The sequence below is a fragment of the Leuresthes tenuis genome, unplaced genomic scaffold, assembly GCF_036924035.1.
Source record: "Leuresthes tenuis unplaced genomic scaffold, fLeuTen1.0.hap1 SCAF_17, whole genome shotgun sequence".
Classification (NCBI taxonomy): Eukaryota; Metazoa; Chordata; class Actinopteri; order Atheriniformes; family Atherinopsidae; genus Leuresthes; species Leuresthes tenuis.
Window position 1 is genome coordinate 402,193 of NW_027325371.1, and position 22,034 is coordinate 424,226.

The following is a 22,034-nucleotide window of genomic DNA, read 5'->3' on the forward strand; positions in this document are numbered from 1 at the left end:
TAACCTGACGCTGAGCACCTTTAACCTGACGCTGAGCACCTTTAACCTGAAGCTGAGCTCCTTTAACCTGACGCTGAGCACCTTTAACCTGACGCTGAGCTCCTTTAACCTGACGCTGAGCACCTTTAACCTGAAGCTGAGCACCTTTAACCTGAAGCTGAGCACCTTTAACCTGACGCTGAGCACCTTTAACCTGAAGCTGAGCACCTTTAACCTGACGCTGAGCACCTTTAACCTGACGCTGAGCTCCTTTAACCTAACGCTGAGCTCCTTTAACCTGACGCTGAGCTCCTTTAACCTGAAGCTGAGCTCCTTTAACCTGACGCTGAGCACCTTTAACCTGACGCTGAGCACCTTTAACCTGAAGCTGAGCACCTTTAACCTGAAGCTGAGCACCTTTAACCTGACGCTGAGCACCTTTAACCTGACGCTGAGCACCTTTAACCTGAAGCTGAGCACCTTTAACCTGACGCTGAGCTCCTTTAACCTGACGCTGAGCTCCTTTAACCTGACGCTGAGCACCTTTAACCTGACGCTGAGCTCCTTTAACCTGAAGCTGAGCACCTTTAACCTGAAGCTGAGCTACTTTAACCTGACGCTGAGCACCTTTAACATGACGCTGAGCACCTTTAACCTGACGCTGAGCTCCTTTAACCTGACGCTGAGCACCTTTAACCTGAAGCTGAGCACCTTTAACCTGAAGCTGAGCTACTTTAACCTGAAGCTGAGCACCTTTAACATGACGCTGAGCACCTTTAACCTGACGCTGAGCTCCTTTAACCTGACGCTGAGCACCTTTAACCTGAAGCTGAGCACCTTTAACCTGAAGCTGAGCTACTTTAACCTGACGCTGAGCACCTTTAACCTGACGCTGAGCACCTTTAACCTGAAGCTGAGTACCTTTAACCCGAAGCTGAGCACCTTTAACCCGACGCTGAGCACCTTTAACCTGAAGCTGAGCACCTTTAACCTGAAGCTGAGCTACTTTAACCCGACGCTGAGCTCCTTTAACCTGAAGCTGAGCACCTTTAACCTGAAGCTGAGCACCTTTAACCTGACGCTGAGCACCTTTAACCTGACGCTGAGCACCTTTAACCTGAAGCTGAGCTCCTTTAACCCGACGCTGAGCTCCTTTAACCTGAAGCTGAGCACCTTTAACCTGACGCTGAGCACCTTTAACCTGAAGCTGAGCACCTTTAACCTGAAGCTGAGCTACTTTAACCCGACGCTGAGCACCTTTAACCTGACGCTGAGCACCTTTAACCTGACGCTGAGCACCTTTAACCTGACGCTGAGCTCCTTTAACCTGAAGCTGAGCACCTTTAACCTGACGCTGAGCACCTTTAACCTGACGCTGAGCACCTTTAACCTGAAGCTGAGCACCTTTAACCTGAAGCTGAGCACCTTTAACCTGAAGCTGAGCACCTTTAACCTGAAGCTGAGCACCTTTAACCTGAAGCTGAGCACCTTTAACCTGACGCTGAGCTCCTTTAACCTGAAGCTGAGCACCTTTAACCTGACGCTGAGCACCTTTAACCTGAAGCTGAGCACCTTTAACCTGACGCTGAGCACCTTTAACCTGAAGCTGAACTCCTTTAACCTGAAGCTGAGCTCCTTTAACCCGACGCTGAGCACCTTTAACCCGAAGCTGAGCACCTTTAACCCGACGCTGAGCACCTTTAACCCGACGCTGAGCTCCTTTAACCCGACGCTGAGCACCTTTAACCCGAAGCTGAGCACCTTTAACCTGAAGCTGAGCACCTTTAACCTGAAGCTGAGCACCTTTAACCTGACGCTGAGCACCTTTAACCTGACGCTGAGCACCTTTAACCTGACGCTGAGCACCTTTAACCTGAAGCTGAGCACCTTTAACCTGAAGCTGAGCACCTTTAACCTGACGCTGAGCACCTTTAACCCGACGCTGAGCTCCTTTAACCCGACGCTGAGCTCCTTTAACCTGAAGCTGAGCACCTTTAACCTGACGCTGAGCACCTTTAACCCGACGCTGAGCTCCTTTAACCTGACGCTGAGCACCTTTAACCTGACGCTGAGCACCTTTAGCCTGACGCTGAGCACCTTTAACCTGAAGCTGAGCACCTTTAACCTGAAGCTGAGCTCCTTTAACCTGAAGCTGAGCTCCTTTAACCTGACGCTGAGCACCTTTAACCTGAAGCTGAGCACCTTTAACCTGAAGCTGAGCACCTTTAACCTGAAGCTGAGCACCTTTAACCTGACGCTGAGCTCCTTTAACCTGAAGCTGAGCACCTTTAACCTGAAGCTGAGCACCTTTAACCTGACGCTGAGCACCTTTAACCTGACGCTGAGCACCTTTAGCCTGACGCTGAGCACCTTTAACCTGAAGCTGAGCACCTTTAACCTGAAGCTGAGCTCCTTTAACCTGACGCTGAGCACCTTTAACCTGACGCTGAGCACCTTTAACCTGAAGCTGAGCTCCTTTAACCTGACGCTGAGCACCTTTAACCTGACGCTGAGCTCCTTTAACCTGACGCTGAGCACCTTTAACCTGAAGCTGAGCACCTTTAACCTGAAGCTGAGCACCTTTAACCTGACGCTGAGCACCTTTAACCTGAAGCTGAGCACCTTTAACCTGACGCTGAGCACCTTTAACCTGACGCTGAGCTCCTTTAACCTAACGCTGAGCTCCTTTAACCTGACGCTGAGCTCCTTTAACCTGAAGCTGAGCTCCTTTAACCTGACGCTGAGCACCTTTAACCTGACGCTGAGCACCTTTAACCTGAAGCTGAGCACCTTTAACCTGAAGCTGAGCACCTTTAACCTGACGCTGAGCACCTTTAACCTGAAGCTGAGCTACTTTAACCTGACGCTGAGCACCTTTAACATGACGCTGAGCACCTTTAACCTGACGCTGAGCTCCTTTAACCTGACGCTGAGCACCTTTAACCTGAAGCTGAGCACCTTTAACCTGAAGCTGAGCTACTTTAACCTGAAGCTGAGCACCTTTAACATGACGCTGAGCACCTTTAACCTGACGCTGAGCTCCTTTAACCTGACGCTGAGCACCTTTAACCTGAAGCTGAGCACCTTTAACCTGAAGCTGAGCTACTTTAACCTGACGCTGAGCACCTTTAACCTGACGCTGAGCACCTTTAACCTGAAGCTGAGTACCTTTAACCCGAAGCTGAGCACCTTTAACCCGACGCTGAGCACCTTTAACCTGAAGCTGAGCACCTTTAACCTGAAGCTGAGCTACTTTAACCCGACGCTGAGCTCCTTTAACCTGAAGCTGAGCACCTTTAACCTGAAGCTGAGCACCTTTAACCTGACGCTGAGCACCTTTAACCTGACGCTGAGCACCTTTAACCTGAAGCTGAGCTCCTTTAACCCGACGCTGAGCTCCTTTAAAATGAAGCTGAGCACCTTTAACCTGACGCTGAGCACCTTTAACCTGAAGCTGAGCACCTTTAACCTGAAGCTGAGCTACTTTAACCCGACGCTGAGCACCTTTAACCTGACGCTGAGCACCTTTAACCTGACGCTGAGCACCTTTAACCTGACGCTGAGCTCCTTTAACCTGAAGCTGAGCACCTTTAACCTGACGCTGAGCACCTTTAACCTGACGCTGAGCACCTTTAACCTGAAGCTGAGCACCTTTAACCTGAAGCTGAGCACCTTTAACCTGAAGCTGAGCACCTTTAACCTGAAGCTGAGCACCTTTAACCTGAAGCTGAGCACCTTTAACCTGACGCTGAGCTCCTTTAACCTGAAGCTGAGCACCTTTAACCTGACGCTGAGCACCTTTAACCTGAAGCTGAGCACCTTTAACCTGACGCTGAGCACCTTTAACCTGAAGCTGAACTCCTTTAACCTGAAGCTGAGCTCCTTTAACCCGACGCTGAGCACCTTTAACCCGAAGCTGAGCACCTTTAACCCGACGCTGAGCACCTTTAACCCGACGCTGAGCTCCTTTAACCCGACGCTGAGCACCTTTAACCCGAAGCTGAGCACCTTTAACCTGAAGCTGAGCACCTTTAACCTGAAGCTGAGCACCTTTAACCTGACGCTGAGCACCTTTAACCTGACGCTGAGCACCTTTAACCTGACGCTGAGCACCTTTAACCTGAAGCTGAGCACCTTTAACCTGAAGCTGAGCACCTTTAACCTGACGCTGAGCACCTTTAACCCGACGCTGAGCTCCTTTAACCCGACGCTGAGCTCCTTTAACCTGAAGCTGAGCACCTTTAACCTGACGCTGATCACCTTTAACCCGACGCTGAGCTCCTTTAACCTGACGCTGAGCACCTTTAACCTGACGCTGAGCACCTTTAGCCTGACGCTGAGCACCTTTAACCTGAAGCTGAGCACCTTTAACCTGAAGCTGAGCTCCTTTAACCTGAAGCTGAGCTCCTTTAACCTGACGCTGAGCACCTTTAACCTGAAGCTGAGCACCTTTAACCTGAAGCTGAGCACCTTTAACCTGAAGCTGAGCACCTTTAACCTGACGCTGAGCTCCTTTAACCTGAAGCTGAGCACCTTTAACCTGAAGCTGAGCACCTTTAACCTGACGCTGAGCACCTTTAACCTGACGCTGAGCACCTTTAGCCTGACGCTGAGCACCTTTAACCTGAAGCTGAGCACCTTTAACCTGAAGCTGAGCTCCTTTAACCTGACGCTGAGCACCTTTAACCTGACGCTGAGCACCTTTAACCTGAAGCTGAGCTCCTTTAACCTGACGCTGAGCACCTTTAACCTGACGCTGAGCTCCTTTAACCTGACGCTGAGCACCTTTAACCTGAAGCTGAGCACCTTTAACCTGAAGCTGAGCACCTTTAACCTGACGCTGAGCACCTTTAACCTGAAGCTGAGCACCTTTAACCTGACGCTGAGCACCTTTAACCTGACGCTGAGCTCCTTTAACCTAACGCTGAGCTCCTTTAACCTGACGCTGAGCTCCTTTAACCTGAAGCTGAGCTCCTTTAACCTGACGCTGAGCACCTTTAACCTGACGCTGAGCACCTTTAACCTGAAGCTGAGCACCTTTAACCTGAAGCTGAGCACCTTTAACCTGACGCTGAGCACCTTTAACCTGACGCTGAGCTCCTTTAACCTGACGCTGAGCTCCTTTAACCTGACGCTGAGCACCTTTAACCTGACGCTGAGCTCCTTTAACCTGAGCACCTTTAACATGACGCTGAGCACCTTTAACCTGACGCTGAGCTCCTTTAACCTGACGCTGAGCACCTTTAACCTGAAGCTGAGCACCTTTAACCTGAAGCTGAGCTACTTTAACCTGACGCTGAGCACCTTTAACCTGACGCTGAGCACCTTTAACCTGAAGCTGAGCACCTTTAACCTGAAGCTGAGCACCTTTAACCTGAAGCTGAGCACCTTTAACCTGACGCTGAGCACCTTTAACCTGAAGCTGAGCACCTTTAACCTGAAGCTGAGCTACTTTAACCCGACGCTGAGCTCCTTTAACCTGAAGCTGAGCTCCTTTAACCTGAAGCTGAGCACCTTTAACCTGACGCTGAGCACCTTTAACCTGACGCTGAGCACCTTTAACCTGAAGCTGAGCTCCTTTAACCCGACGCTGAGCTCCTTTAACCTGAAGCTGAGCACCTTTAACCTGACGCTGAGCACCTTTAACCTGAAGCTGAGCACCTTTAACCTGAAGCTGAGCTACTTTAACCCGACGCTGAGCACCTTTAACCTGACGCTGAGCACCTTTAACCTGACGCTGAGCACCTTTAACCTGACGCTGAGCTCCTTTAACCTGAAGCTGAGCACCTTTAACCTGACGCTGAGCACCTTTAACCTGACGCTGAGCACCTTTAACCTGACGCTGAGCACCTTTAACCTGAAGCTGAGCACCTTTAACCTGAAGCTGAGCACCTTTAACCTGAAGCTGAGCACCTTTAACCTGAAGCTGAGCACCTTTAACCTGACGCTGAGCTCCTTTAACCTGAAGCTGAGCACCTTTAACCTGACGCTGAGCACCTTTAACCTGAAGCTGAGCACCTTTAACCTGACGCTGAGCACCTTTAACCTGAAGCTGAACTCCTTTAACCTGAAGCTGAGCTCCTTTAACCTGAAGCTGAGCACCTTTAACCCGAAGCTGAGCACCTTTAACCCGAAGCTGAGCACCTTTAACCCGACGCTGAGCACCTTTAACCCGACGCTGAGCTCCTTTAACCCGACGCTGAGCACCTTTAACCCGAAGCTGAGCACCTTTAACCTGAAGCTGAGCACCTTTAACCTGACGCTGAGCACCTTTAACCCGAAGCTGAGCACCTTTAACCCGAAGCTGAGCACCTTTAACCCGAAGCTGAGCACCTTTAACCCGACGCTGAGCACCTTTAACCCGACGCTGAGCTCCTTTAACCCGACGCTGAGCACCTTTAACCCGAAGCTGAGCACCTTTAACCTGACGCTGAGCACCTTTAACCCGACGCTGAGCTCCTTTAACCCGACGCTGAGCACCTTTAACCTGAAGCTGAGCACCTTTAACCTGAAGCTGAGCACCTTTAACCTGACGCTGAGCACCTTTAACCTGACGCTGAGCACCTTTAACCTGACGCTGAGCACCTTTAACCTGAAGCTGAGCACCTTTAACCTGAAGCTGAGCACCTTTAACCTGACGCTGAGCACCTTTAACCCGACGCTGAGCTCCTTTAACCCGACGCTGAGCTCCTTTAACCTGAAGCTGAGCACCTTTAACCTGACGCTGAGCACCTTTAACCCGACGCTGAGCTCCTTTAACCTGACGCTGAGCTCCTTTAACCTGACGCTGAGCACCTTTAACCTGACGCTGAGCACCTTTAACCTGACGCTGAGCACCTTTAACCCGACGCTGAGCTCCTTTAACCTGAAGCTGAGCTCCTTTAACCTGACGCTGAGCACCTTTAACCTGAAGCTGAGCTCCTTTAACCTGACGCTGAGCACCTTTAACCTGAAGCTGAGCTCCTTTAACCTGACGCTGAGCACCTTTAACCTGACTGAGCTCCTTTAACCTGACGCTGAGCACCTTTAACCTGAAGCTGAGCTCCTTTAACCTGACGCTGAGCACCTTTAACCTGACGCTGAGCTCCTTTAACCTGACGCTGAGCTCCTTTAACCTGACGCTGAGCACCTTTAACCTGACGCTGAGCTCCTTTAACCTGACGCTGAGCTCCTTTAACCTGAAGCTGAGCACCTTTAACCTGACGCTGAGCTCCTTTAACTGAAGCTGAGCACCTTTAACCTGACGCTGAGCTCCTTTAACCTGACGCTGAGCACCTTTAACCCGATTCTGAGCTCCTTTAACCTGACGCTGAGCACCTTTAACCTGAAGCTGAGCTCCTTTAACCTGAAGCTGAGCTCCTTTAACCTGAAGCTGAGCACCTTTAACCTGACGCTGAGCTCCTTTAACCTGACGCTGAGCTCCTTTAACCTGAAGCTGAGCACCTTTAACCTGACGCTGAGCTCCTTTAACCTGAAGCTGAGCACCTTTAACCTGACGCTGAGCTCCTTTAACCTGACGCTGAGCTCCTTTAACCTGAAGCTGAGCACCTTTAACCTGACGCTGAGCTCCTTTAACTGAAGCTGAGCACCTTTAACCTGACGCTGAGCTCCTTTAACCTGACGCTGAGCACCTTTAACCCGATTCTGAGCTCCTTTAACCTGACGCTGAGCACCTTTAACCTGAAGCTGAGCTCCTTTAACCTGAAGCTGAGCTCCTTTAACCTGACGCTGAGCACCTTTAACCCGATTCTGAGCTCCTTTAACCTGACGCTGAGCACCTTTAACCTGAAGCTGAGCTCCTTTAACCTGACGCTGAGCTCCTTTAACCTGACGCTGAGCACCTTTAACCCGATTCTGAGCTCCTTTAACCTGACGCTGAGCATCATGGTAACGGCAACAGGTAACTGATCTTTAAAGGTCATCAATCATGACACCCAAGTTTCCAGCAACCTTAGATGGAGCCAGAGATTCCGTTTGGATGCAGATGCTGTGGTGTTTGGTTGGTTTGGCTGGAAAGACCAGCAGTTCAGTTTTATAGAGGTTTAGTTGGCGGTGATGGGCTTTCATCCATTTCGATATGTCAGAGAGGCATTAAAATTTATTCTCATCTTCAAACGTCTCCTTTAGGTTTGTGTAAAAGTGTAAATGAAATAATAATAATTCAAGTTCATATTTTATTTAACATAAATCATTGCAGTCAATGTGAACAGCCGGGGTTTCAATATACACAATAGAATCGTAACATTTTAGGCCCCTCCCCTCACTGACCCCACCCACAACCCCCCCGAATGAAAATGAAATGCTTCCCTCCCCTGTAAACCCACCCCACATCCCCACACCTTTAAACAAACACCCCCACCTACACAGCACCCCATCCACCAGCGTTCTGTTTCTCAGCAGCAAACTCCAAATCCATCCACTGAGTCTCATTCGCCGCCACTCGCTACGTCCCACTTCAAAGCAGCATCATTAAGCCCCTCCCCCCACACGAACCCCCCCAGGCTGATGACGTCTGAAACAAACTTTTTAAGGCATGTTTACTCCCTCAAAACCACGCCCATACAGCTAAGCCCCTCCCACTTTACAAGCCACGGACTCACAACAAGCTACTTTCAGGAACACTTCAGGGAGAGAAATCACTTACATCACCTCTGACAAGCCCCGCCCTTAACGCTGAAGCCCCTCCCCTGACGCAGAAGCCCCTCCCCTGACGCAGAAGCCCCGCCCACATCATACCTGCGGGGCAGCAGCTTCGCTTGGAACTGAAAACTACATTTTTCTGCTTTTTAGGACAACTTTAAGGCTTCTCTGGCCTCCCAGGAGTGGGTCGTTTGGAGTTTGCTGCTGGGTGCCGTCGGGGAGGGGGCGTGTCCTTCTGTTCACCTGTGGGGTGTCAGGTGTCTTCACCACGCAAAATAAAAACAAAAATCTCATCATCATCATCATCATCAGCGTTGTGACGTTGACCCGAGCAACATTCACTGACCACCCCCCCTCCCCCACCCGACTCCTCCTCGGTAGCTGGTTGCCGTCGGCCATCTTTTTTAGTCCAGTTGTGTGCTGGGTGTCGGCGCCGCCCCGTGGCGTGTTAACGGTTGAATTCTGTGTTGTGGAAGTAGAACAGAGAGAAATATGGGAGGAGGAGGAAGAGGAGGAGGTGGGGGAGACAAGGGGAGGAAGAGGAGGAGGATGGGGGGGTGAGGCTTCTTCTTCTTTTGTTTTAAAACAGAAAAGCGTCTTGCGGCGTGCTGCTTTCTGTCGCTGCGGCTCCTGCTTCGGCCGACAAGGAGGAGGAAGTGGGGGAGGGAGGAGGGGTGAGGAAGGGAGGGGTGAAGGTGGAGGAGTGAGGGGAGACGGCGAGTTATTTAAGACATCTCTCGAAGTAGGTGGCGCCGACGTATCCGCCCCTCAGGGAGCGATGGACGTTCTGCTCGAACAGCCGCCGGTTTGTCTGCAGGACCTCCGCCGCCTCCTTGTTCAACGGGTCCTCAGGGTTGGGCTCCTGCAGGGGGGGGCATCAGATCTGGTGTTCAAACTAAACCAAGAACTAACTCTGACGCCACAATCTGATATTACTGATGTCAGAATCCTGGAGGAAACAGACTGAAACCAACAACTTGGACATAAAAACTGTTTTAAAGTGGTCTCCTACAGATAGCCAACAGCCCTCTGGCATCAGGCTTTTTCACTAAAGACAGCTGCCATTAAGCCTCTCCTACAGATAGCTAACAGCCCTCTGGCATCAGGCTTTTTCACTAAAGACAGCTGCCATCAGCCTCTCCTACAGATAGCCAACAGCCCTCTGGCATCAGGCTTTTTCACTAAAGTCAGCTGCCATCAGCCTCTCCTACAGATAGCCAACAGCCCTCTGGCATCAGGCTTTTTCACTAAAGTCAGCTGCCATCAGCCTCTCCTACAGATAGCCAACAGCCCTCTGGCATCAGGCTTTTTCACTAAAGTCAGCTGCCATTAAGCCTCTCCTACAGATAGCTAACAGCCCTCTGGCATCAGGCTTTTTCACTAAAGACAGCTGCCATCAGCCTCTCCTACAGATAGCCAACAGCCCTCTGGCATCAGGCTTTTTCACTAAAGTCAGCTGCCATCAGCCTCTCCTACAGATAGCCAACAGCCCTCTGGCATCAGGCTTTTTCACTAAAGTCAGCTGCCATCAGCCTCTCCTACAGATAGCCAACAGCCCTCTGGCATCAGGCTTTTTCACTAAAGTCAGCTGCCATCAGCCTCTCCTACAGATAGCTAACAGCCCTCTGGCATCAGGCTTTTTCACTAAAGTCAGCTGCCATCAGCCTCTCCTACAGATAGCCAACAGCCCTCTGGCATCAGGCTTTTTCACTAAAGTCAGCTGCCATTAAGCCTCTCCTACAGATAGCCAACAGCCCTCTGGCATCAGGCTTTTTCACTAAAGTCAGCTGCCATCAGCCTCTCCTACAGATAGCCAACAGCCCTCTGGCATCAGGCTTTTTCACTAAAGACAGCTGCCATCAGCCTCTCCTACAGATAGCCAACAGCCCTCTGGCATCAGGCTTTTTCACTAAAGTCAGCTGCCATCAGCCTCTCCTACAGATAGCCAACAGCCCTCTGGCATCAGGCTTTTTCACTAAAGACAGCTGCCATCAGCCTCTCCTACAGATAGCCAACAGCCCTCTGGCATCAGGCTTTTTCACTAAAGACAGCTGCCATCAGCCTCTCCTACAGATAGCCAACAGCCCTCTGGCATCAGGCTTTTTCACTAAAGTCAGCTGCCATCAGCCTCTCCTACAGATAGCCAACAGCCCTCTGGCATCAGGCTTTTTCACTAAAGTCAGCTGCCATTAAGCCTCTCCTACAGATAGCCAACAGCCCTCTGGCATCAGGCTTTTTCACTAAAGACAGCTGCCATCAGCCTCTCCTACAGATAGCCAACAGCCCTCTGGCATCAGGCTTTTTCACTAAAGTCAGCTGCCATCAGCCTCTCCTACAGATAGCCAACAGCCCTCTGGCATCAGGCTTTTTCACTAAAGACAGCTGCCATTAAGCCTCTCCTACAGATAGCTAACAGCCCTCTGGCATCAGGCTTTTTCACTAAAGTCAGCTGCCATCAGCCTCTCCTACAGATAGCCAACAGCCCTCTGGCATCAGGCTTTTTCACTAAAGACAGCTGCCATCAGCCTCTCCTACAGATAGCTAACAGCCTTCTGGCATCAGGCTTTTTCACTAAAGTCAGCTGCCATCAGCCTCTCCTACAGATAGCCAACAGCCCTCTGGCATCAGGCTTTTTCACTAAAGTCAGCTGCCATCAGCCTCTCCTACAGATAGCCAACAGCCCTCTGGCATCAGGCTTTTTCACTAAAGTCAGCTGCCATCAGCCTCTCCTACAGATAGCTAACAGCCTTCTGGCATCAGGCTTTTTCACTAAAGTCAGCTGCCATCAGCCTCTCCTACAGATAGCCAACAGCCCTCTGGCATCAGGCTTTTTCACTAAAGTCAGCTACCATTAAGCCTCTCCTACAGATAGCCAACAGCCCTCTGGCATCAGGCTTTTTCACTAAAGTCAGCTACCATTAAGCCTCTCCTACAGATAGCTAACAGCCCTCTGGCATCAGGCTTTTTCACTAAAGTCAGCTGCCATCAGCCTCTCCTACAGATAGCTAACAGCCTTCTGGCATCAGGCTTTTTCACTAAAGTCAGCTGCCATTAGCCTCTCCTACAGATAGCCAACAGCCCTCTGGCATCAGGCTTTTTCACTAAAGTCAGCTGCCATCAGCCTCTCCTACAGATAGCCAACAGCCCTCTGGCATCAGGCTTTTTCACTAAAGTCAGCTGCCATCAAGCCTCTCCTACAGATAGCCAACAGCCCTCTGGCATCAGGCTTTTTCACTAAAGTCAGCTGCCATTAAGCCTCTCCTACAGATAGCCAACAGCCCTCTGGCATCAGGCTTTTTCACTAAAGTCAGCTGCCATTAAGCCTCTCCTACAGATAGCTAACAGCCCTCTGGCATCAGGCATTTTCACTAAAGACAGCTGCCATCAGCCTCTCCTACAGATAGCTCACAGCCCTCTGGCATCAGGCTTTTTCACTAAAGTCAGCTGCCATTAAGCCTCTCCTACAGATAGCCAACAGTCCTCTGGCATCAGGCTTTTTCACTAAAGTCAGCTGCCATCAGCCTCTCCTACAGATAGCCAACAGCCCTCTGGCATCAGGCTTTTTCACTAAAGACAGCTGCCATTAAGCCTCTCCTACAGATAGCCAACAGCCCTCTGGCATCAGGCTTTTTCACTAAAGTCAGCTGCCATTAAGCCTCTCCTACAGATAGCCAACAGCCCTCTGGCATCAGGCTTTTTCACTAAAGTCAGCTGCCATCAGCCTCTCCTACAGATAGCCAACAGCCCTCTGGCATCAGGCTTTTTCACTAAAGTCAGCTGCCATCAGCCTCTCCTACAGATAGCCAACAGCCCTCTGGCATCAGGCTTTTTCACTAAAGACAGCTGCCATTAAGCCTCTCCTACAGATAGCTAACAGCCCTCTGGCATCAGGCTTTTTCACTAAAGTCAGCTGCCATCAGCCTCTCCTACAGATAGCCAACAGCCCTCTGGCATCAGGCTTTTTCACTAAAGTCAGCTGCCATCAGCCTCTCCTACAGATAGCTAACAGCCCTCTGGCATCAGGCTTTTTCACTAAAGTCAGCTGCCATCAGCCTCTCCTACAGATAGCCAACAGCCCTCTGGCATCAGGCTTTTTCACTAAAGTCAGCTGCCATCAGCCTCTCCTACAGATAGCCAACAGCCCTCTGGCATCAGGCTTTTTCACTAAAGTCAGCTGCCATCAGCCTCTCCTACAGATAGCTAACAGCCCTCTGGCATCAGGCTTTTTCACTAAAGTCAGCTGCCATCAGCCTCTCCTACAGATAGCCAACAGCCCTCTGGCATCAGGCTTTTTCACTAAAGTCAGCTGCCATCAGCCTCTCCTACAGATAGCCAACAGCCCTCTGGCATCAGGCTTTTTCACTAAAGTCAGCTGCCATCAGCCTCTCCTACAGATAGCCAACAGCCCTCTGGCATCAGGCTTTTTCACTAAAGTCAGCTGCCATTAAGCCTCTCCTACAGATAGCCAACAGCCCTCTGGCATCAGGCTTTTTCACTAAAGTCAGCTGCCATCAGCCTCTCCTACAGATAGCCAACAGCCCTCTGGCATCAGGCTTTTTCACTAAAGTCAGCTGCCATCAGCCTCTCCTACAGATAGCTAACAGCCCTCTGGCATCAGGCTTTTTCACTAAAGTCAGCTGCCATTAAGCCTCTCCTACAGATAGCTAACAGCCCTCTGGCATCAGGCTTTTTCACTAAAGTCAGCTGCCATCAGCCTCTCCTACAGAAGAGAACTCTGTGATGAACAGCTACAGAACCGCCTCTAATCTCTCTTTTATATCCAAGATTATACAGAAAGTTGGATTTAAGCAGCTCAACGACTTTCTGAATGAAAGTCTCCATAACTTTCAGTCAGGATTCTGACGGAGAAACACTGATGGAACCTGTGTTGGACTTACTAGAAACAGATACTGTAGACCGTAGATGATGGAGTTTATTGTCAACACGGGTTTCCAGTCCTCTCTGGGGGGGAGAAGAAGAAGAGAAGAGGGTCAGAAACAGGGTCAGAAACACTCAGAGGGTCAGAAACAGGGTCAGAAACACTCAGAGGGTCAGAAACAGGGTCAGAAACACTCAGACTTTCACACATTTCTGCGTCCACAGACCTTAGGATGTTTAGGCAGACGTTTCCCTCCAGGTCGATGTTGGGGTGGTACACCATGGTCTCACACTTTACCTTCGGGGGGTCGTGGGGGTAACCCTGTCCTACCTGAAACACAGACTGCTGTGACCGCTGCTGTGGAACTTAAACAGGCTCAGATCTACAGCTGTGACATCATAAAACATCTGGAGCTGTCAGATCTACAGCTGTGACATCATAAAACATCTGGAGCTGTCAGATCTACAGCTGTGACATCATAAAACATCTGGAGCTGTCAGATCTACAGCTGTGACATCATAAAACATCTGGAGCTGTCAGATCTACAGCTGTGACATCATAAAGTATCTGGAGACAGGTAAAACTGTACGGGGGGGGGGGGGGGGGGGGGGGGGGGGGTGACAGGTGCTTCTTACCTTAAAGCTGAAGACAAACTTTCCTCCTTTGTAAAAACCCTGTGAGACAGAAACACATTTTATCTGCTGCTTCAGCCTAAAATCACACTCAGCTCCACACAAACTGACTGAAGTGAGGTTTAAAAGCAGCGCTCAGAGGGTCAAAGGTCAGCTGAGCGCACTGATGGACACGTGCACCTGACTACGCTGTGACATCACTACCGGGGCGTGGTTACGATCAAGAGGTTGGAGTTAAAAAGGTTCCAGGAGATTATTGAGTCGAGCTACAGATCCAACTGGACCGGTTTATGGAACTGGACCAGCGTCCTGGTCCCAGTATACCTGTACGAATTGGACTAATCTGGAATTTACTGAACTGGATTGGATTGGATTATAATGAATTGGATTGGATTATAATGAATTGGATTGGATTATAATGAACTGGATTTGATTATAATGAACTGGATTTGATTGGATTATAATGAACTGGATTGGATTATAATGAACTGGATTTGATTCGATTATAATGAATTGGATTGGATTATAAGGAACTGGATTGGATTATAATGAACTGGATTGGATTATAAGGAACTGGATTGGATTATAATGAACTGGATTGGATTATAATGAACTGGATTGGATTATAATGAATTGGATTGGATTATAATGAACTGGATTTGATTGGATTATAATGAACTGGATTGGATTATAAGGAACTGGATTGGATTATAAGGAACTGGATTGGATTATAATGAACTGGATTTGATTGGATTATAATGAATTGGATTGGATTATAATGAACTGGATTGGATTGGATTATAATGAACTGGATTTGATTGGATTATAATGAACTGGATTTGATTGGATTATAATGAACTGGATTGGAATGGATTATAATGAACTGGATTGGATTATAATGAACTGGATTGGATTGGATTATAATGAATTGGATTGGATTATAAGGAACTGGATTGGATTATAATGAATTGGATTGGATTATAATGAATTGGACCGCAGCTTTAAAGTGCTTTGAGTTGACGTTTCTTGTGATTTGGACTGAATTGAATCGAATTTTGGGCTCATTTAAATAGAATTCTTCCTGACTTCAAACCAAGTGTTTGAGGCTGGTTTATTTGCTGATTTCTCTGAAAATAAACTGGATTATGGGTTGTGTTACATTCAGGTTCCTCCTGACTGCCTGAAGCTCTGGAACATCTTGAATTTGAGGCATTTCTCTGATCTGAGCTGAAGGTTGAGATCTGATCTGAGCTGAAGGTTGAGATCTGATCTGAGCTGAAGGTTGAGATCTGATCTGAGCTGAAGGTTGAGCTCTGAGCTCTGATCTGAGCTGAAGGTTGAGCTCTGAGATCTTATCTGAGCTGAAGGTTGAGCTCTGATCTGATCTGAGCTGAAGGTTGAGATCTGATCTGAGCTGAAGGTTGAGCTCTGATCTGATCTGAGCTGAAGGTTGAGATCTGATCTGAGCTGAAGGTTGAGCTCTGAGATCTTATCGTGTGAAGCTGAAGTTTGTGTGAAATGTCCCCACAACATGAGTAAAACCCACAAACACACCTCGTCTGGTGAGATGATGAGTCTGAAGTTGAGGAGGTCGTCATCATCAGGGAAGCTGATCTCACACGTCTTCGGTAAGTTCAGCTCATTGATATCTGAAACACACAAGGGTCACCGGGATTAATCTGCTGGTTCTGGAGGTCCGACTGAAGGTAAAAACTGAGGTCAGTTTATGGGCCGGTCCACACAGGATGAAAAGGAGAACTCAGGTGTTCTGAACCTGAAGAACCTGAAGAACCTGAAGAACCCTGAGAGATAAAACCACAGGTTCTGAACCAGCTCATAAACTGAGGTTAGCATCAGTTTATGGGCCGGTCCACACAGAACTCAGGTGTTCTGAACCTGAAGAACCTGAAGAACCCTGAGAGATAAAACCACAGGTTCTGAGAGATAAAACCACAGGTTCTGACAGATAAAACCACAGGTTCTGAGAGATGAAACCACAGGTTCTGAGAGATAAAACCACAGGTTCTGAGAGATGAAACCACAGGTTCTGAGAGATGAAACCACAGGTTCTGACAGATAAAACCACAGGTTCTGAGAGATAAAACCACAGGTTCTGACAGATAAAACCACAGGTTCTGAGAGATAAAACCACAGGTTCTGAGAGATAAAACCACAGGTTCTGAGAGATAAAACCACAGGTTCTGACAGATAAAACCACAGGTTCTGACAGATAAAACCACAGGTTCTGACAGATAAAACCACAGGTTCTGAGAGATAAAACCACAGGTTCTGAGAGATAAAACCACAGGTTCTGAGAGATAAAACCACAGGTTCTGAGAGATAAAACGGGTAGCGGCGGCTCTTTAAAAACGGGTAGAGGCGGGTCTTTAAAACGGGTAACAGCGGCTCTTTAAAAACGGGTAGAGGCGGGTCTTTAAAACGGGTAACGGCGGCTCTTTAAAACGGGTAACGGCGGCTCTTTAAAACGGGTAACGGCGGCTCTTTAAAACGGGTAGCGGCGGCTCTTTAAAACGGGTAACGGCGGCTCTTTAAAACGGGTAGCGGCGGCTCTTTAAAACGGGTAGCGGCGGCTCTTTAAAACGGGTAGCGGCGGCTCTTTAAAACGGGTAGCGGCGGCTCTTTAAAACGGGTAGCGGCGGCTCTTTAAAACGGGTAGCGGCGGCTCTTTAAAACGGGTAGCGGAGGCTCTTTAAAACGGGTAGCGGCGGCTCTTTAAAACGGGTAGCGGCGGCTCTTTAAAACGGGTAGCGGCGGCTCTTTAAAACGGGTAGCGGCGGCTCTTTAAAACGGGTAACGGCGGCTCTTTAAAACGGGTAGCGGCGGCTCTTTAAAACGGGTAGCGGCGGCTCTTTAAAACGGGTAGCGGCGGCTCTTTAAAACGGGTAGCGGCGGCTCTTTAAAACGGGTAGCGGCGGCTCTTTAAAACGGGTAACGGCGGCTCTTTAAAACGGGTGGCGGCGGCTCTTTAAAACGGGTAGCGGCGGCTCTTTAAAACGGGTAGCGGCGGCTCTTTAAAACGGGTAGCGGCGGCTCTTTAAAACGGGTAGCGGCGGCTCTTTAAAACGGGTAGCGGCGGCTCTTTAAAACGGGTAGCGGCGGCTCTTTAAAACGGGTAGCAGCGGCTCTTTAAAACGGGTAGCAGCGGCTCTTTAAAACGGGTAGCAGCGGGTCTTTAAAACGGGTAACGGCGGGTCTTTAAAACGGGTAGCAGCGGCTCTTTAAAACGGGTAGCAGCGGCTCTTTAAAACGGGTAGCAGCGGGTCTTTAAAACGGGTAACGGCGGGTCTTTAAAACGGGTAGCAGCGGCTCTTTAAAACGGGTAGCAGCGGCTCTTTAAAACGGGTAGCAGCGGCTCTTTAAAACGGGTAGCAGCGGCTCTTTAAAACGGGTAACAGCGGCTCTTTAAAACGGGTAGCGGCGGCTCTTTAAAACGGGTAACGGCGGGTCTTTAAAACGGGTAGCAGCGGCTCTTTAAAACGGGTAGCAGCGGGTCTTTAAAACGGGTAGCAGCGGCTCTTTAAAACGGGTAGCAGCGGCTCTTTAAAACGGGTAGCAGCGGCTCTTTAAAACGGGTAGCAGCGGCTCTTTAAAACGGGTAGCGGCGGCTCTTTAAAACGGGTAGCGGCGGGTCTTTAAAACGGGTAACGGCGGGTCTTTAAAACGGGTAACGGCGGGTCTTTAAAACGGGTAACGGCGGGTCTTTAAAACGGGTAGCAGCGGGTCTTTAAAACGGGTAACAGCGGCTCTTTAAAACGGGTAGCAGCGGCTCTTTAAAACGGGTAGCAGCGGCTCTTTAAAACGGGTAGCGGCGGCTCTTTAAAACGGGTAACGGCGGGTCTTTAAAACGGGTAACGGCGGCTCTTTAAAACGGGTAGCAGCGGGTCTTTAAAACGGGTAGCGGCGGGTCTTTAAAACGGGTAACGGCGGGTCTTTAAAACGGGTAACGGCGGGTCTTTAAAACGGGTAACGGCGGGTCTTTAAAACGGGTAACGGCGGCTCTTTAAAACGGGTAGCGGCGGCTCTTTAAAACGGGTAGCGGCGGCTCTTTAAAACGGGTAGCGGCGGCTCTTTAAAACGGGTAGCGGCGGCTCTTTAAAACGGGTAGCGGCGGCTCTTTAAAACGGGTAGCGGCGGCTCTTTAAAACGGGTAGCGGCGGCTCTTTAAAACGGGTAACGGCGGGTCTTTAAAACGGGTAACGGCGGCTCTTTAAAACGGGTAACGGCGGGTCTTTAAAACGGGTAACGGCGGCTCTTTAAAACGGGTAGCAGCGGGTCTTTAAAACGGGTAGCAGCGGGTCTTTAAAACGGGTAACGGCGGGTCTTTAAAACGGGTAGCAGCGGCTCTTTAAAACGGGTAACGGCGGGTCTTTAAAACGGGTAACGGCGGCTCTTTAAAACGGGTAGCGGCGGCTCTTTAAAACGGGTAACGGCGGGTCTTTAAAACGGGTAACGGCGGCTCTTTAAAACGGGTAGCAGCGGGTCTTTAAAACGGGTAGCAGCGGGTCTTTAAAACGGGTAACGGCGGGTCTTTAAAACGGGTAACGGCGGCTCTTTAAAACGGGTAGCGGCGGCTCTTTAAAACGGGTAGCGGCGGCTCTTTAAAACGGGTAGCGGCGGCTCTTTAAAACGGGTAGCGGCGGCTCTTTAAAACGGGTAACGGCGGCTCTTTAAAACGGGTAACGGCGGCTCTTTAAAACGGGTAGCAGCGGGTCTTTAAAACGGGTAACGGCGGGTCTTTAAAACGGGTAGCAGCGGCTCTTTAAAACGGGTAACGGCGGCTCTTTAAAACGGGTAGCAGCGGCTCTTTAAAACGGGTAGCAGCGGCTCTTTAAAACGGGTAGCAGCGGCTCTTTAAAACGGGTAACGGCGGCTCTTTAAAACGGGTAGCAGCGGCTCTTTAAAACGGGTAGCAGCGGCTCTTTAAAACGGGTAGCAGCGGCTCTTTAAAACGGGTAGCAGCGGCTCTTTAAAACGGGTAGCAGCGGCTCTTTAAAACGGGTAGCAGCGGCTCTTTAAACTGGGTAGCAGCGGCTCTTTAAAACGGGTAGCAGCGGCTCTTTAAAACGGGTAGCAGCGGCTCTTTAAAACGGGTAGCAGCGGCTCTTTAAAACGGGTAGCAGCGGCTCTTTAAAACGGGTAGCGGCGGCTCTTTAAAACGGGTAACAGCGGCTCTTTAAAACGGGTAGCAGCGGGTCTTTAAAACGGGTAGCAGCGGCTCTTTAAAACGGGTAGCAGCGGCTCTTTAAAACGGGTAGCAGCGGGTCTTTAAAACGGGTAGCAGCGGGTCTTTAAAACGGGTAGCAGCGGGTCTTTAAAACGGGTAACAGCGGCTCTTTAAAACGGGTAGCAGCGGGTCTTTAAAACGGGTAGCAGCGGGTCTTTAAAACGGGTAGCGGCGGCTCTTTAAAACGGGTAGCGGCGGCTCTTTAAAACGGGTAGCAGCGGGTCTTTAAAACGGGTAACGGCGGCTCTTTAAAACGGGTAGCGGCGGCTCTTTAAAACGGGTAGCGGCGGCTCTTTAAAACGGGTAGCGGCGGCTCTTTAAAACGGGTAGCGGCGGCTCTTTAAAACGGGTAGCGGCGGCTCTTTAAAACGGGTAGCGGCGGCTCTTTAAAACGGGTAGCGGCGGCTCTTTAAAACGGGTAGCGGCGGCTCTTTAAAACGGGTAGCAGCGGCTCTTTAAAACGGGTAGCGGTAACAGCGGTAACCACGATAAACAACGACAGATCGCTGTTAACTCGGCCGTAAACGGGACCAAGTCTTCCCTCGCCGCTCTTCATCACCTCTGACCTGCTCAGGCGCCGGCGCTGAGACTGGGAACGGCCCGAGTGAGCGACCATCCTGAGTCTGGAGGTCCTTCAGAGAGGAGGAGGGTCTTTAACATCGCCATGGTTACAGTGTGTGTGCTCCTATTGGCCAACAACTCTGTGAAACTGACCAGGAGGTGTGCAGGTACCCTCTGACAGGTGAAGCCCTCACCTGCCCTCCACCTGCGGGGCGTCCATCAGGAGCCTCCACCTGGGCGGAGGAGCCTCCACCTGGGGAGAGGAGCCTCCACCTGGGGAGAGGAGCCTCCACCTGGGGAGAGGAGCCTCCACCTGGGCGGAGGAGCCTCCACCTGGGCTGAGGAACCTCCACCTGGGGAGAGGAGCCTCCACCTGGGCAGAGGAGCCTCCACCTGGGGAGAGGAGCCTCCACCTGGGCTGAGGAGCCTCCACCTGGGCGGAGGAGCCTCCACCTGGGCTGAGGAACCTCCACCTGGGGAGAGGAGCCTCCACCTGGGGAGAGGAGCCTCCACCTGGGCGGAGGAGCCTCCACCTGGGCTGAGGAACCTCCACCTGGGGAGAGGAGCCTCCACCTGGGCAGAGGAGCCTCCACCTGGGGAGAGGAGCCTCCACCTGGGCAGAGGAGCCTACACCTGGGGAGAGGAGCCTCCACCTGGGGAGAGGAGCCTCCACCTGGGGAGAGGAGCCTCCACCTGGGGAGAGGAGCCTACACCTGGGGAGAGGAGCCTACACCTGGGCGGAGGAGCCTACACCTGGGGAGAGGAGCCTACACCTGGGCGGAGGAGCCTACACCTGGGGAGAGGAGCCTCCACCTGGGGAGAGGAGCCTACACCTGGGGAGAGGAGCCTACACCTGGGCGGAGGAGCCTCCACCTGGGGAGAGGAGCCTCCACCTGGGCGGAGGAGCCTCCACCTGGGCGGAGGAGAGGCAGAGGAGCCTCCACCTGGGCAGAGGAGCCTCCACCTGGGCGGAGGAGCCTCCACCTGGGCAGAGGAGAGGCAGAGGAGCCTCCACCTGGGCAGAGGAGCCTCCACCTGGGCGGAGGAGCCTCCACCTGGGCGGAGGTCATGTCACTTTGCTTCCATGAGGACGGAACATGGACGGCAGCCGGAACAGGTTCGCTGCCGGTCAGTCTGTCACAATCAGAAGCTGACACAGCAGGTTAAAAGCTGTTCCCAAACACTGAAACACCCTGAAATGAGCTGTCAGGTGGGGGCTGCCGGCCAGTTACCAGAGAGGAGCCTGTCCTTGGTGTAGTTCCAGTTGTATATTCACCTTTTAGCCTCCAACAGCCAGAGAGGCTGCGTCTCAGTTTTGTTTTCAAATATAGCAGCAGCTAGCTGCTGTTAGCTGCTGCTAGCTGCTGCTAGCTGCTGCTAGCTAACCCACTCAGGCTACAGCTAGCCTGCTAGCAGCTGGCCGGCCTGGACCCGTGAATACCGGGCAGAGAGCAGCCGTGTTCGCCCCCAGTTTATTGGTACCTACTGAGCCAGGTGGGCAGGCAGGGCACCTGGGCGGGTGCCGGTGTTTTTAACTCGCCTACCTTTCTGTATTCGGAGCTGGGCCGCGCTGGCTTTCTTCCCCCCGGCTCCGGCTCTGTTTCCTCCAGCAGATTCCTCGTCTTTCTTCTGCTGCTTCAGGGAAAACAGCTTAATCATCTTCACTTGTTTAATAATCTGATACCTAAACTTTGCGTCCCTTTGTCGTGCGCGTTCCGTCCGTGCCGTGTGTAAATGTTGGGAGTCAGGCTGGACCGAACAGCACCGTAATGTGGATGGTGCCGGTGCGTCTCAACTGATCACACCGAGGAGAGCTGCTAGCCGCCGAGCTAGCCTAGCCTGTTAGCATCAGAGAGGCCGGGCGGGGGAAGGGGGAGGGGGATCAGCTCCGATCAATATTATCAATAATTGCAGCCGTTTGCCATGTGGAAGCAAATTAATGCCAGTCATTATTTAAAAATAGTTTAATGATGCTAATAGAGAAAACATTTTGACACAGTTGCTTTAATGCAAATGTTTACTAATTTATGCTCCTTATGTTGAGAATATTTCAGAAATAGTTTGAATTCAAGCTTGTTTTTGCAGTTTCTGCTGATTT

The 22,034-nt window shown here is 50.7% G+C and overlaps 1 protein-coding gene across 1 annotated transcript; it reads right to left on the bottom strand.

The window, feature by feature from the left end:
- Window positions 1-8,323: 8,323 nt before the first annotated feature.
- ube2m (ubiquitin conjugating enzyme E2 M) lies at window positions 8,324-21,775 on the bottom strand. Its single transcript, XM_072369083.1, has 6 exons — window positions 21,481-21,775; window positions 15,685-15,779; window positions 14,134-14,172; window positions 13,725-13,828; window positions 13,518-13,581; window positions 8,324-9,481 (listed from the first exon to the last, which is right to left on the bottom strand). Exons 1-6 carry the CDS (start codon window positions 21,593-21,595, stop codon window positions 9,341-9,343), a joined length of 558 nt encoding a protein of 185 aa, XP_072225184.1. The 5' UTR covers window positions 21,596-21,775; the 3' UTR covers window positions 8,324-9,340.
- Window positions 21,776-22,034: the final 259 nt, after the last annotated feature.

Excerpts from the sequence above, each read along its gene's own strand:
- ube2m (XM_072369083.1), bottom strand. The coding sequence starts at position 21,595 with ATGATTAAGCTGTTTTCCCTGAAGCAGCAGAAGAAAGACGAGGAATCT. Across the intron at positions 13,829-14,133 it reads AGTTTGTCTTCAGCTTTAAG|GTAGGACAGGGTTACCCCCA; the intron begins GTAAGAAGCACC and ends TCTGTGTTTCAG. Across the intron at positions 13,582-13,724 it reads GTCTGCCTAAACATCCTAAG|AGAGGACTGGAAACCCGTGT; the intron begins GTCTGTGGACGC and ends TCTCCCCCCCAG.